This window comes from Natator depressus, chromosome 12 (assembly GCF_965152275.1).
Source record: "Natator depressus isolate rNatDep1 chromosome 12, rNatDep2.hap1, whole genome shotgun sequence".
Classification (NCBI taxonomy): domain Eukaryota; kingdom Metazoa; phylum Chordata; order Testudines; family Cheloniidae; genus Natator; species Natator depressus.
The window spans coordinates 42,318,094-42,333,642 of NC_134245.1; the positions used below are offsets into that span (position 1 = coordinate 42,318,094).

General features: G+C 47.0%; 1 protein-coding gene across 2 annotated transcripts in view; it reads left to right on the forward strand.

Annotated features, from left to right (window-relative positions):
* ZFHX3 (zinc finger homeobox 3) overlaps positions 1 to 15,549 on the forward strand; it is a 277,375-nt gene that overhangs the window by 81,324 nt on the left and 180,502 nt on the right. For both annotated transcript variants that reach the window (XM_074968994.1, XM_074968995.1), the window contains exon 2: positions 9,973 to 12,740. In XM_074968994.1, the coding sequence (XP_074825095.1) occupies positions 10,019 to 12,740 (2,722 nt within the window). In that variant the 5' untranslated portion in view covers positions 9,973 to 10,018. The remainder of the gene's footprint in view (positions 1 to 9,972; positions 12,741 to 15,549) is intronic.

Here is a 15,549-nt window from a genome sequence, read left to right on the forward strand (position 1 = left end):
CAACAGCATTCAGCTTTATCCAGTTAACCTACATGGAAATCTGTGACGGTCTGATACATGAGGTCAGCGTTCTTAATGGGCAGTGCAGGGTTTTGGTATCCCTGTAACAAAGCACACATGGTGCCGAGCGGTGTGTGAATGTGAACCTGTATTTCCCCTCCCTCGAGGGCACCCACTTGCAGGCTCCTAGCTGTTACTTCTGGGCAGAGGACCACCTCTCGCTCCCTCCTGACAAGGGATTTTAAGGCTGCGCAGCTGTCTGCCTACACTGCTATCCTCAGCAAGCCAGACTGCTGCCCGCACTTTGCTTTCTCTCTGAGGGCTATGATCAGTGTTAGCACACAGCTCTTTCTAAGCAAGCACATTTATTCTAAAGGTAACAGCAATACAGAGCAAACATATTAAAACAATAAAATAACCTATACGCATGCTAAAAAAAAATTTACTTGAGGTCATCCCCTGGTTCCAGCCTAGGGCTCTGATAGATGTTAGTCTGTCAAAACCCACAACTGGCTTTTCCCCGTGGTTACAAGTTCATCCATGTTCGATCCGGAATGAGAACGAAGGCCCCAAGACAGTTTAAGCTTGAGCTGTTTATCCAAATGGCTTTTCTTTGTCCGTTGGTCTCAGGAGAATCCACTTTGAACCAGAATACCTGATGCTCCATAGGAGGCAGTGCCTCTCTGGAGGTGTTATAACCTGAGCGATTTGCCTTGATCATCCCCTGCGGTTTTCACTTCCTGGAGGAGCTGTGGTAGCCTTCCCCCGTTGAATGCACATAGTCTGTAGCCCACACTGATACAAAAACCATTCATACGCTGAATACAACATGGTTGCCCAGAGGGATTGCCAGAAGTTGCCCTATCTGTCACAGGTATGTGGAAGGGGTCAATGCTCCAGAGTCTCCACACCTGCACTCCCAAGTTTTGCTGGGGCCATGATAGTTGGTTTCTTTGTGTGTGTGTGTGTGTCTCTCCCCCCCCCCCCCCCACTAGATTTCCAATTAGTAGGAGAATCAAGCTATGAATACAGCCAATCCTAGGGAGCTAAATAAATGTTAGACTGCTCTGTGGAGGAGCTGCTTCTGGGTCATCCTCAGGAGGCCCCTCTTGTGCTTTGGGATTGGCGTATTTACACAAATGAGAAAATAGAGGGTGTTCCCTTTTGGCCTCTCTGCAAAAGAGGCTAGAAAAGAGCCAGCTATGGGGGAAGAAGGATGGGTCTGGGAGGGGCTGAGTAGACTGTGTCATCCCTAAGTAGTCCTGATAACCAGGGGGCCTTGTCTGAGATCTTGCCCTTCCCTAACAACCCCAGCTTCTAGTAACTGAAGTTGAAGCTAGACAAATTCAGACTGGAAATAGTGTCAGTTTTAATGGTGAGAGCCATTGGAACAGTTCCCCAAGGGGCATGGTGGATTCTCCATCACTGACCATTTTAAAATCAAGATTGGATTTTTTTTGTGAAAGATCTGTTCCAGGAATTATTGCAGGGCAGGTCTCTGGCCTGTGTTACACATGTGGTCAGACTAGATTACAACGGTCCCTTCTGGCCTTGGAATCTGTGAATCTAGGAATAAGCTCAGTCAGCTGAATAGATGTCATAAAAACTAATTCCAGTGTTGGCACTCCACTAACGTATATACTGGACCACTTATCTTGCTCCATCCTCCTTACCATGCATTTCAGCAAGCCACCTTGGAAAGACGAGACAGAATAAGCTTCTTTGCAGTTCCAAAGTTCCCCTACTTTGGGATCACTGAGGTCCAGCTGCCCACTGGGTGTTTAAGGCAGGATTCTAATGTAGGAGGTCGTGCGGTATGCACTTACACTATTGATTCCTGGTGTCTGTTGCCAGAAGGGCTAGGTGCATATTTACAAAGTTAAAGCCTTTCTTATATAACTTCCCACAAAAGGGAACTCTCGAGCTGCTGCTGCCTGCAGAAATGTTTACCAGGAATCATGTCCTCACTGAAACAAAGGCTCACACCTAACCCAGTGAATGTCACGTGGGACCCTGCTGCCGGCTGGCCTGTGGCTGGGGCAAGCTGTGAAGGAGCAGGCCTTCTGTTAGTTGAGCTCTTTCCTCTCCAGAACGCTGACCTGGGCAGCCTGCAGCTGGGCCGGGCTGCACCTCAAGGTGTCTGCCAGGGTCATGGCCAGCAGTGGCAAGTGTCTGCCTGTCTCTCACCCGATGTTGCTCCCCCTTTTTGCAGAGGGAACAGTTTTTCACTGTCTCTCCTTTTGTTTTCCTACTTTCTCATCGCTTCCAGTCTTGGTTTACTGCCAGTCTCTTGTGAAAGGGCCGCCTAATTAACCCTGTGCTAATTAACAATTTAAAATTACACAGCACGGCTGTTCATATTTAATTCTCGGGAATCTTGGGCAACAGCAGGAACCCTCTCCTCCCTCCCGCTTTCCATTCTCTGCCTTTCATGACTGCGGCAGCCTCAGCCCTTTAAGGGGGTAAGGAAGTAGGCTGTTTAGACCAGAGCCTGCCCCCAGAGGTCAGCTGTTTGCTGAAGCACAGTGAAGGAAGCTGGCTTTATACCAGCTGCTAGCACTGGAAATATTGGAACAGGGATCACTGAGGGTGGGGTAAGGGTGGTGGGGGAGTGAATGCTGTATGAGATCACCCAGTGAGAAGCTGGGATTGACTTCACTCATGTTCTGGACAGGCAAATGGCTGCAAAAGGAACTTTCGTGGTTAGTGGAGGCCCTTGGTGAAAGTATTAGGAATACTTGTAGGGTAATTTATTGCTTCACCAACCCGAATGTGGTTTAATCCTGGTAAGAAGACATTGCTGTTCTTGCGGCTGAAGATACTGGCCCATAATTCTTCATCATCTAATCAGCAAATGCGCCCAGGCAGTGTTCTGGGAGGCCTTGAGATGCAGAGATTTAAAAGGGAAAATGTAGGGACTGGAGAAGGATTAGACTAAAGGGTTATGGCTGACTGAGCTGAGTGACAAAAGCCTGAAGGATAGTTGTGGGGTTTGTGTAACTCAGGTGAGGAGAAGAGGCTAGAGGAGGGATTGAACAGGAAGTGTTTCCTTCTGCTCACTATGCAGTGTGTGGAAGCACAGGTGGTCTTTGGGTTCTCACACTGTTCTCTTTCTAACTAAAGATCACTGACTGTATGGGAACCCATGTTTACAGACAGAGTGCTGATCGACTTGACGAGTTGACTTCTGCCTCCTTAAGTAAGAGCGACCTTTCATTATTGACTGGCTGATAAACAGTAAAGAAGAAGAGAGAGAATTGTAAGAGGATGAGGAAATGTACAAAAGATGCTTGTGCAGGAGGGCTCAGGCAATTCTCTTACTTCTTATTGCCCCTGTTCCTGGTCAGTCGGGATGGGAAATATTAGGTCTAGGTTTGGAGGAAGACCCAAGGCACTAATACTGAACTAGTGTGTCAATCACCCCATTTAGAATCTAGTTTGCTTTAAACATGCAAATCATGGAAAGCGCTGACATCTGCCATTCGTATATGAATGGGAATGATCAGCTGTCTGTGTGTCTTCTTTCTTGGCCCCATCCCAGGAAAGTAGGTCTGTTCTTGGGGCTGAAAGGAATGGGCAAGAAAGCTCTCAGTCACAGAGCAGAGAGGACAGAAACCTGTCCAGGGGCCAATGGAAGTAGTGCATTCAGGGCATTCTGGCTCAGGAGTTTCTCACTAGCAGCCTTCCAAGATTCAGAAAATCAAAGACAAAAGCAAGGAGATTCTTAAAGCAGCATCTCCTGAGCCAGTTAACTGGCTGAGTGGGGGAGGGTTGTTAGAGCAACACAGAGGCAGAAAAGCCCACCAATTAATTGGTAAATGCTTGCAGGTTTCTCTGGCCTGGCCTGGCTTGGAGAGGAGATTGGCTTGCCTGTCAATAAACAAGTCCCCAGTGCCGCATCAAAGCCGCAGTCCTTTATCAATCGCGGCCTCCTCTTCCCGCATGTTTCTGTAACTTACCAAGCATTTACGACATTGATTTTACAATCAGGCTGTTAACCCTCCCACCCCATTGGCCCTGCTAACCTTTTTGGCCCGAACTGTCAATCAGGCATCTTCCAGCCAATCAGATGTATTCCCAGAAATAGTCTAGAATTTTGAGCGGCCCTATTTCTTGGCTTTAAATATTTCTTGAGAAGCCAATTGCATTTTCTTATTTTAGTTCTGTCCCTATTACTTTGACTCTTGTTTAACAAAGTAATACTGTGTTAATGGGAATGAACACTTGCTTGTGTGTGTGTTGAGGGTTACAAACAGAATGAATCTTTTACAGACTGACTTTTTCCAAGAAGTTGATTCCCAAGAGAATATTGACGATGGCTTTCCAGGTACCTCTGTTGAGAGACTTTGGGATGGTTTAGAGTCTTGCTTTTTTTCACCTGTCAGAGAGCCTTGGGGAACATAAGTGATCAAACTGCTAGCCAGAGGCAGACAAAAAGATGGAACTCCCAAACAGGGTCCAGGAACAGCACCCTGAAAAGAGTCCCAGCAGGTGGGATGTGAGAGAATTGGCTTCTCACTTGGAGAGTCTTATCAGCTTTCTTGCTAGCTTACTGCTTGCAGATTTAGTCCTGGGCAGAGCATCACAGAAATTATACATTTTATCCATGGGATTGGTGTGAATGGGGCAGACTGAGGGGATAACTCAGAAGAAAGTGTAGTGCATGCATGTGTGTGCATATGTATATTGTGACAGGGGCAGGCCAGATGGCTACAGGAGAGTGTTAGAAGGCAGATATTAGTCCCAGATTAAGCAGGTCCGTTTTCCCTGGATAAGGTAACAGGGGCAGTTCCAGAACAAGAAGGAACTTGCTGGAACAAATTCAGGCAGGCAGGCTAATTAGGACACCTGGAGCCAATTAAGAAGCTGCTAGAATCAATTAGGGCAGGCTGGCTAATAGGGCACCTGAGTTTAAAAAGGACCTCACTTCTGTTTGTGGCATGCGTGCGAGGAGCTGGGAGCAAGAGGCGCTAGGAGCTGAGAGTGAGAAGGCGTACTGCTGGAGGACTGAGGAGTACAAGCATTATCAGACACCAGGAGGAAGATCCTGTGGTGAGGATAAAGAAGGTGTTGGGAGGAGGCCATGGGGAAGTAGCCCAGGGAGTTGTAGCTGTCGCACAGCTGTGCCAGGAGGCACTCTAGACAGCTGCATTCCACAGGGCCCTGGGCTGGAACCCGGAGTAGAAGGCAGGCCCGGGTTCCCCCCAAACCTCCCAACTCCTAATCAGACATGGGAGGAGTTGACCTGGACTGTGGATTCCATCAGAGGGGAATGTCTCTGGGCTGTTCCCCGACCCACATGGTGGATCAGCAGAGACTGCGGGAATTGTTCTCCTTCCTTTTTCCCGTGCTGGCCAGTGATGAGGGTAGCTGAGTGAATGGCAGGTTTCAGCCACTAGCAAAAGTGGCCAAACTGAGGGCTGCTGTGATTCTCCGAGACAAGCAAATCCACCAATAAGCGCAGGACCCACCAAGGCAGAGGAGGAACTTTGTCACAATATGTAATGAGAGAGGTGGAAGTGATAATATATTGAAGGAGGAAGAGAACTATCTAGGGAGAGGGAAATACACAATGAGAGAGAAGGGAAAGAAAAAATAGCATAGATGGCAAATTAGGAAAATATCCACCATGATCCATTATAGGAAAAAAAAATAAATGTGCGTGAAGAGCGAAGTCAGGAAAAAAGAGCAGGTATAGCAAATTTGCCAAGTGACACATTCCTCAAGTAACTTTGCTATAGTCAAGTAATTTATTCAACAACCACTTTTTGTGGGATTCAGCCAGCTCTGTAGCTGGTGAGACGCTTCTTGGCAAACATTCAAGTCGGTGAAATTTGTCAAATTGCACATGTAGCTAATATTTTTTTTCTCCTATGTCACCAACCCCCATAAGTAACATTTAAAAATTTTTATTAAATGAAAAGTTCATTTGTTATGTATTTCATGGTGTTACAATTAAATACAGTGCATGGTCAACAGGGCCGAATTGGTGAAGGGGGTAGTTTTTTCTTTTTTACGGTATTCCTTTAAATTTCAGGGCATACAGCTTTGGAAGAATGTAGCAACGCAGGTGTCTTTCACCATAGCTACTAGGTTCAATCCTTGGGTCAGATACATTTATAAACTCTGATCATGATAGTTAGCAGTTAATAAAGCATTTTACATTTTCAAAGCATATAATTAAAAAATTACAGATTAGTTGTATTGAAAGAGCCCCAAAGTTGGTGGTGGACAGCTAATTCTATTGGAGTTTGTAAAGTAACAGGGCTGCAAAAAAGGCAAGTGCAATGTTGGCTTGTATGTACAAAAGCATCATCTCTATGGATCCTTGAGGTGACGATTCCTCTCTACTGGTCTGGAGTGGTGTGACCAAACCTGACGTATTGTTTGGTTTTTGGCACCTCAGAAGAAGAAAGTTACAGATTAAATGGAGGGAGTTCAGAGAATAGCAACCAAAATGACCAGGGAGCTGTAAGAAATGATTAGTGGGGAAAGGTTATTTTAAAAATTACGTAGGTATAAATGCAATACTTAGATTGACTCAAGGAGGCATAATTAAGACTAAAGTATAAAATTAAGAAACGGAAAGCTTAGGCTGAATATTGCAGGAATTCCTGATGAAGATGTATTAGGGTTTGAAATAATCTCTCAGGGAAAGTCAGGGAAACTCAATACTTGGGACTTTCACAACTAGCCTGGAAAGTTAAGTAGCATTGCAGGAATAATCGCTGCATTGGTTTAAACATGTTCTAGATGACTGCCGAGGTTTTTGAGCTCTGGTTTCTGTGCTCCTTGTGGTAATGAGGTGCTTAGCAATGACTTCTGTATGTCCGTTGCGGTTGCACCAGAGCTGTACAGAGAAGAATTACTGCCTCCTCCATCTATGTGGCGATGCCTCTGTGTACATAACCAAAACCAGCGTGTCATGAGTTGTTGCAAGCTCCTGCTGTTTGGCCGTCCATTGTTAGTTGTTGGTGGCTGTTTGCGTTGTGGTCGTGCCTAGTGGCTCTGATCCAGGACCAGGGCCTTGTGCTAGGCACTGTGTGTATATATATGTACCAAAAAGATGCACTGTGCCCCAAAGGGCTTATAAGACAAGAGACCACCAGTGGATGCAGCAGTTTGTGGGAACACGAGGTAATAATGAAACAGGATTAATGTTGTACGCAGCAGCCACTGGACACCAGCTGCATTGCTATCTTCAGGTGTTTGTAGATATTGTGTCATAGGTGGGTTTCAAGGAAAGTCAGAGGATAACATCTGCTACTGTGGGTTTTTACAGGGAGCGTCTCCCATGAATAAGTGGCACTATGGGGGAGAGCACCAAGATGCTTGTTGGAAAATTTGTCAAATTGGTAATTGTGGCTGGCAGCTTTGGCCCAGGGATTGGGGTTGATGGCTCAGTAGCATGTAAAATGAAAAGTAGGAAGGGGGATAGTCCATGAAGGACCTTAAATATCCAGCCAAGTACTTTGTTTGGTATAATGGGGAATGGGGCCGGTGCCAGGATGCAAAGGGGTGTAGTAGGGTAACATGGCTGAAATGACAAGCCAGGAAGGTGACTTCTCTAGCAGCATTTTGAATAGATTTGATGGTATTTATTAAGAACAGCAAAGAGATGGTTGTAACAGTAAAGACATGAGATACTGCAGGCTTGGATGAGTTTTACAGATAGAGGAAAAAGCTGACTGTTAGAGCTGTTGAGCAGGAAGAAGTGGTAGGATTTACACAGCTTGAATACGTGGGCCTAGAGAGAGGAGGAGAGATTATGGGCCTGAGTGATGAGGAGAATGGTGGCAGTGGTGACTGACAGGAGTTGGGACGGGCAGGTCATGTAGTTTTGGCCATGTAGAATTGAGTTGCTAGCTGGACATCCACAAGGGATGTCTGACAGGAAGAGATTTTAGCTCGGACAGGAGACTTGTCCGAAGTAGCAAGGTAAATCTGAGTCATAATGTAAGGATGATCGTTAAAGCCATGTTTTTGAACGAGAGTTGGGTATAGATAGAAGGGGCTAATAACAGAGCCCGGGGGACCTCTAGTGAACCCTGGAGTAGGTGTGACAAAATTCTGGGCAGGGGCATTGTAGGATGACCCTAGGACTCATTATGCATGTGCAGATACACTTCCAGCACACCCAGTGCTCTGTAACGTTGAGTGGCTTCAAACGGAGCCATGGTGGGGTGAAGGGTTTATAAGACTTGCTCAGAGCTAGCACAGCTAACTCTTGTGAAATGCTGCAATGCTTTGTGCGAGGCACAGTGTTTGGCTCTTCTCCTGAGACACAATGTGTGTGTCCTTTCCTTTGTTTACAGCCTTACATCTGAGTTGCCCATAGCTGGGTTTGCCATGTTGAGATTAGACTTCTGCCAGTTTCGGAAGGACAGTTGACATGAACTTGAGGGAAAAGTTGGGACCAGCCATCACTTTCACTTCTGCTGGCTCTTTTGACCGATTTTCAGTTCGTCACAGTTCTCAGTCCAAGCTGATAGGAATACATTTTGTAAAGAAGTATAAATCAGACATCCAAAGGTATTGCATCTGCCCTGTCCTTCATCAAGCGTGTGTGTGTGTTTTAAATCAATCCATTTGTCTGGGGAAAAGATGTTGTGTACCATCTTCCAGTCCCGTCTGTTGCTCTTTGTCCCATCATTTACTGTTCGCATGGTCTAGAGGTCATTTAGTCTTTCCATTATTCCTTTTCTTATAATGCAAGAACAAGGCTGTCCAATGAAATTATAAGGTAATATGTTTAAAGCAATAAAGGGAAATAATGGTTTTAAATAATGTATGATTAACCTGTAGAACTCACTGCCACAGAATATCACTGAGATCAAGATCCTAATAGGATTCAAAAAGGATTAGACACCTACAGCTGATGAGGACGTCTAGTTATATTAGACAGTAGAAAAAAATGGGAGCGGTGTAAACTCTCATGCTTCAGGGCATAAACCAACCATTTAACATGAGGGTTGGAAAGAAACTTTACCCATTAGCAGGTTGTGTACTATGGGGTTTCTTGCTTCCTTTGAAGCATCTGATACTGGCTCCTGACACAGGATACTGGTTAAAATGGACCCTTGATTTGATCTTGTTTGGCAGTTTCTATGTTCTTAAAGAATTTCATATCCTCTCTGCTATGTGTTTGGCTGAATTTAACTGCCTAGATATCCAAGTAGTTAAATTCCTGTGAGTACGGTGTCCCGTGAGTTTGAGAGCCTTGGGAGTTGGTCCAGGTCTTGGTGGTCCATGGCAAAGATGGATGTGTGAAGGGTACAGCAATGTTCTCTCTATTACCAGGACTTTTAATAGAAGAATGTGTCTTGAAGTGACAGAATCCAAGTTCAGGAGTCACTTGCTCTGTACGTGTGTACTGGGAAAGTGTGTTAATTCCCCTGATAGTGAAGGGAGTGGGAGGGCCTCTGTGGCACATTCTCCATAGAGGTTTAATATTGCAGCTGTTACTTACATTACTTCATAGTAGCTTCTTAATTCTGTTTCCACTCCAAAGGCTTTTCTAATTTAAATTGCATCATTTTTAAAAAGATCCTAAGCTTCTTAGAGATACAGTGCAGTTACTAGTCTTCGGTGGGGTCACTGCACCCTGGCCACGCCTAGTGCCTCAGTCTGACTCTTACTTTTTCTACCTCCATCACTGAGTAGCAAAAGAGGGGCAAGTCCACCTTTTCCTCCTCCAGTGAGGAACTGGTTTTAGTGCTCTTTGAGCCCCCCACACGGTTGTTCTCCCTGGCTTCAGTCCCTTTGCATTATCCTCATTGCCTTGGGTTAGGTCTTGCATTTCAGGAGCTTATTAGTGGGGCGCCATCTCCCCTCCAGGGCTTTGGATGCTCTAGGATGAAATGGACTGTGTGCATTATAGTGACTGTGCTGTGTGGAAATGCGGTGTGTGCCTTCTCTAACTTATTCGCCTTTCTCTTTCTTTCTGTCTCCCCCCTCTCTTTTTGCCTTTAGGTCCAAGCCGTAGTGGGTGCAATGAAAGCTCCATGCAGGCCTTACCATGGAAGGCTGTGACTCGCCTGTCATCTCTGGGAAGGACAATGGGTGTGGCATCCCTCAGCACCAGCAATGGACTGAACTCAACAGCACCCACCTCCCTGACAAACCCAGTAGCATGGAGCAGTCCGCAACCGAAAACCACGGGGCCCTAGACAGCCTGAGGGTCCCCTTTAATGAGCGCATTCCAGACAGCATCAACTCAGCTGGCCCCAACACTGAGTCCACTAGCAAAGAGGTCAGCTGCAACGAATGCTTGGCCTCCTTTGCCAGTTTACAGACCTATATGGAGCACCATTGCCCCAGTGCCCGCCCACCTCTTCCACTGAGGGAGGAAAGTGGGAGTGATACCAGTGAGGAGGGGGACGAGGAGAGTGATGTGGAGAACCTTGCTGGAGAAATAGTCTACCAGCCAGATGGCTCCGCGTATATTGTTGAAAGCGTCAACCAGTTGATCCAAAGTGGGGGAGCCAGTGGCAGTGGGGCTCTCCCTTCATTCGTTATGAACTCTCTACCCAATGCTGGGGGCAAACCAGGAGAACCCTCCTCTGCTGCACCCGTGTATCCACAGATCATTAATACTTTCCACATAGCCTCATCCTTCGGGAAATGGTTTGAGGGCTCAGACCAGTCCTTCCCGAATACCTCAGCCCTGACGGGCATCAGCCCCGTCTTGCACAGCTTCCGCGTTTTTGATGTGCGACACAAAAGCAACAAGGATTACCTGAACAGCGACGGTTCTGCCAAAAGCTCCTGTGTATCCAAAGATGTTCCCAACAATGTGGACCTGTCCAAATTTGATGGCTTTGTGCTCTATGGGAAGAGGAAGCCCATACTGATGTGTTTCTTGTGCAAGCTCTCCTTTGGGTATGTCCGCTCATTTGTGACCCATGCAGTGCATGACCATCGAATGACTCTGAGTGAGGAGGAGCGGAAAATTCTTAGCAATAAGAACATCTCCGCTATCATCCAAGGGATAGGCAAAGACAAGGAACCCCTTGTAAGTTTTCTGGAACCAAAAAACAAAAACTTTCAACACCCTTTAGTTTCCGCAGCTAACCTCATAGGCCCTGGACACAGCTTTTATGGTAAATTCAGTGGCATTCGAATGGAAGGGGAAGAGGCTCTCCAGGCTGGCACTGCCAGTGGAGCAGAGCAGCCACCATCAGGCATCTTGGCGCCTGGTGCCCTCTTGAACCTTGGTGGGCTGACCAGCTCGGCTCTGAAAACCCCAATTACCTCAGTTCCCCTGGGCCCGCTGGCTTCCAGTCCTACCAAATCCTCAGAGGGAAAAGACCCTGGGGCAGCAGACAGCGAGAAGCAAGAAATGGGTGACCAGGATAGCCTCTCGGAAAAAGCAGAACCAGCTGAGGATGTGGAGGAGGACGAAGAAGAGGAGGATGTGGAGGAGGAGGAGGAGGAGGAGGAGGAGGAGGAAGAAGATGACGACGACGACGACGACGACGACGATGAGGGTTGCAAAGGACTGTTTCCAAGCGAGTTGGAGGATGAATTGGAAGATAGGCCCCATGAAGAGTCTGGGGCTGTGGCAGGTAGCAGCAGCAAAAAGGACCCTGCTCTCTCAAACCAAAGCATTTCTAACTCTCCCTTAATGCCTAACGTGCTCCAGACCCTGTCAAGGGGCACAGCTTCTTCTATTTCTAATTCTGCTTCTTCCTTTGTCTTTGATGGTGCAAACAGGAGGAGTCGTTTAAGCTTTAACAATGAGGGCGGTGGAGCCAGCGTGGCAGAGGGCAGCAGGAGGTTGGACTTCATCGATGAAAGTGCCAATAAAGACAATGCCACAGCACCAGAACCAAATGAGAGTGCAGAGGGCGAGGATGGGAGCTACATCTCCCATCACCAGCACGCTGGTCCCCTCTGTGAGGTTGGGGGTGGGGAGTGCCCCTCGGGGAGTGGTGTGGAGTGCCCAAAGTGTGACACGGTCCTGGGCTCCTCACGATCACTAGGTGGCCACATGACCATGATGCATTCTCGCAACTCGTGTAAGACACTCAAGTGTCCCAAGTGCAATTGGCACTACAAATACCAGCAGACACTTGAGGCACACATGAAGGAGAAGCACCCCGAGCCAGGTGGCTCATGTGTGTACTGCAAGAGTGGGCAGCCACACCCCCGGTTGGCACGGGGCGAGAGCTACACTTGTGGTTACAAGCCTTTTCGTTGTGAGGTCTGTAACTACTCCACTACTACCAAAGGCAACCTCAGTATTCATATGCAGTCCGACAAGCATCTCAACAACATGCAAACCCTGCAGAATGGAGGGGGAGAGCAAGTCTTCAGTCACACGGCTGGGGCAGCGGCGGCAGCTGCGGCCGCGGCAGCAGCTGCAGCAGCAAACATTGGTAGCACCTGTGGGGCCCCCTCACCCACCAAACCAAAAACCAAACCCACCTGGCGGTGTGAGGTGTGTGACTACGAAACCAACGTAGCTAGGAACCTTCGCATTCACATGACCAGTGAGAAGCATATGCACAATATGATGCTGCTTCAGCAGAATATGACCCAAATCCAGCACAACCGGCATTTGGGCCTTGGCAGCCTGCCCTCCCCAGCCGAGGCCGAGCTGTACCAGTACTACCTGGCACAAAACATGAGTCTACCCAGCCTGAAGATGGACAGCACTTCCTCCGATGCCCAGTTCATGATGGGTGGATACCAGCTCGATCCCACCAACCCTATGGCAACTATGGCTCCATCTCTAGGTGAGGTTGAAGTGTTTCCCTGTTTTTGCTGCTGTCATTTCTGTGCGGGGGGGAGAGGGATTTTCTTTTTGCCGTAAGGCCCTGTGGGTGGATGAGGTGCTGTCCATCCCAGTCTGTTTTCCCCAATCCTATTCTGAAATATCTGTAGCACTCCATGCAATACATACATAGTTCGGTGAATCACAAAAGGGATAGAGACCCTTCTCCGTTCTCACCCTAATTTTTTCTCATCTTCAGAAATTCTTGGCACTCTCCTGTGTTCCTATGTATTTCTTGTGAACTTCAGGAAACTCTGTGGATGAATTGAATAGTGAAGCCACTGAGAGAGGATGCAATGGGTGAACATCGCTGATTGGATTGTTAAGGGTTCTCCAGTACCCGCAACAAGGGTACCTTATATTCCCTCCTGAGTTTGGAGAGTGTGAAGCATACTATTGAAGGGGGGTGTTTAATGAGAAAGCGGGAGGTCAGGTGCTTGGCAGTTACATTGTATTAGTGAGGATAGATGTTGGTTATGGGGATATGGATCTGGAGAAGTGAAATGTATTGATAATTGGTAGGTCAGGATAAACGTGATTGACAGTCGTGATAGGTGCTTATAGAGTGAGTGATATTTGCTTGGTGAAGGGGAGTAGGGACGGTTGCAGTGGATGCTGGTTTGAGATCTCAAACTCAAAGCTTGACCACCGAGAGTTGTTAGGAAGGAAGGGTTGGACAAAGGTTGGCTGGTGTAGGGAAGGGAGGTGATCTCTTTATTTTGAAGGGGGTTTGTCGTCCACACAGCATGTTCTCTGAACAGGCATATCAACAGTACTTTATTACCTGAAAACAAGACTTTATTATACATGCATGCATGTTGACATCACAATTGGTGCTGTAGAAGACGTCAGTAAAGACACAGTCCCTGCCCCAAGGAATTTACTATCTAAGAATGAAGTTAGAATTTGGAATGATGGGCTAAATCTATTCTTGGAAGTCTGATATGCTGCTATAGTCAGTTAAAGGACACAACTGTATCTTCACCTACCCGAATCCTTGCTATAGTCCACACGGTGTGCATACATCTGTGTGTATTTGAGCTTCCTATTGCTAATCCAATATGAAACAGTGAAGCATAATAGAACTCTACCAGATCAGCTCTGGCAAGGGTCTGTAGCATCTACCAGCTGAAATAACCCTTTCTCTGTACCCCAGTTCACTATAACCACAATTATTTGACACTGCTTTCAGAAATTACATATACAAGGAGAGCACCTACATTCCTCTGACCTGACCTCTTTTTCCTGAACTCCGTCATTTGTAATCTTATTCATCCATTGAGACTGAACAGGCTAGCTTGGTCTAAGACCGTGACTCCTAAGGCACTATGTTTTGGGTGCCCAAGACTCCAGCATCTTTTTCCTATACTCCTGTAGCAACATAAATCATTGCCGCACAGGGGGGCTTGATGATCTTAAATTTTCGAAAGATCTGTTTGAGAGGGGGAAAGAACACAGAACATTGAAAAGGAAAACTGAGGAATGGAAGGCACTACAAACAAAAGTAACTACAATTTTCTTCCACATATCTGTTGTCCCAACTTGCCTCCTTGAGGAAGGTGGCAATGGTTTTGTCTTTGCTGTGACTTTTTTTAACCATTCTGGGTTGCCAGTAGAAAGAATTTCTACTCTTTCATAATGTAGCTTGTTGACATTGTCAACTTTATGGGGAGCCAACATGTTTAGGGTTTCCTGAGACATACCCCTGTCAAAGTCCCCAGCGCTGCCTACCTTAAGCTGTAGGGAAATGCTCCTGAGAGGAAGTGGAGTAACCTACTGGTGTCTTACTCTTGAGTGACTCCAGCTGAATAGAAGCATCTTGAATGTGTCTAAGCTCGTTCGGGAAGCGATTTGTGACTTGTGGGCTTTATGGCATTAGGAATCATGGCTACAAATCTTGAGCTAGGAGTTGTGGGGCAGAGTCCCTGCCCTTGCCAATAAGCACTGGACACAATTCTAGCTGTTAGGATAAATCTTTTACTTTGGGTCTATTAGAGTGGCTTTGTTCTGCATGGATGCCTTTTAAGCCCTTCCCCCTCACTTCCTTAGTCATCTGTCCCTTTTTTATTTGCTGCATATAAACATATTCATTGTTTTGGCAGGTAGGAGGTGCTTTGCCCTTTTTTGCCATTGAATCCCAGACCTGCCTGTGGCTTGTAGGTTTGAGTAGAACATGAGCTATTCTGGGCACTCCATTTCCATTCAGCATTCCTCATTGTGGATGTGGTTGGGATGGACTAGCTCAGAAGAGAGGGGCTAGGTTGCATGTCAGGAAAAATGGCCTGACTGGGGACGGCGGAGGTAGGCTGTGGAAAAGTCTCCCAAGGGAAGCAGAGAAAGCCTTGTTGTTTGGGGCACTAAAAATGAGTGGATTGTGCACTAGCAAGTGTTCTTGGGTGCACAATACTGCCCTGGCAGGAGAGGGAGTAGATGATCAGACAGTACAGTGGTGGGGATGAAAAAGGCACCTAGACAGAGGAAAGGTCCCTAATCCATGTGAGCCCTGGCACGTGGAAAGGAGTGCGTGTGCCAGCAAGCTGGACTTTTCCCTGTTTAGCCTTTTCTCCTATCTCTGTGTGTGCTCATGGGCATGGGACTCCTGCTCCGGTTACCTGTGCCTTGCAACCAGACTGAAGTAAAGGCTTCATTGCTCTTCCCTGACTAGAGACGTAACCATCATCATGGCCGTGCATCTCTGCAGGGAAGAGAGGCAACACACACGCTGCACTGGAGGCTAACCTCAACCATCCAGAAGCACTTGCCTTAGAAAA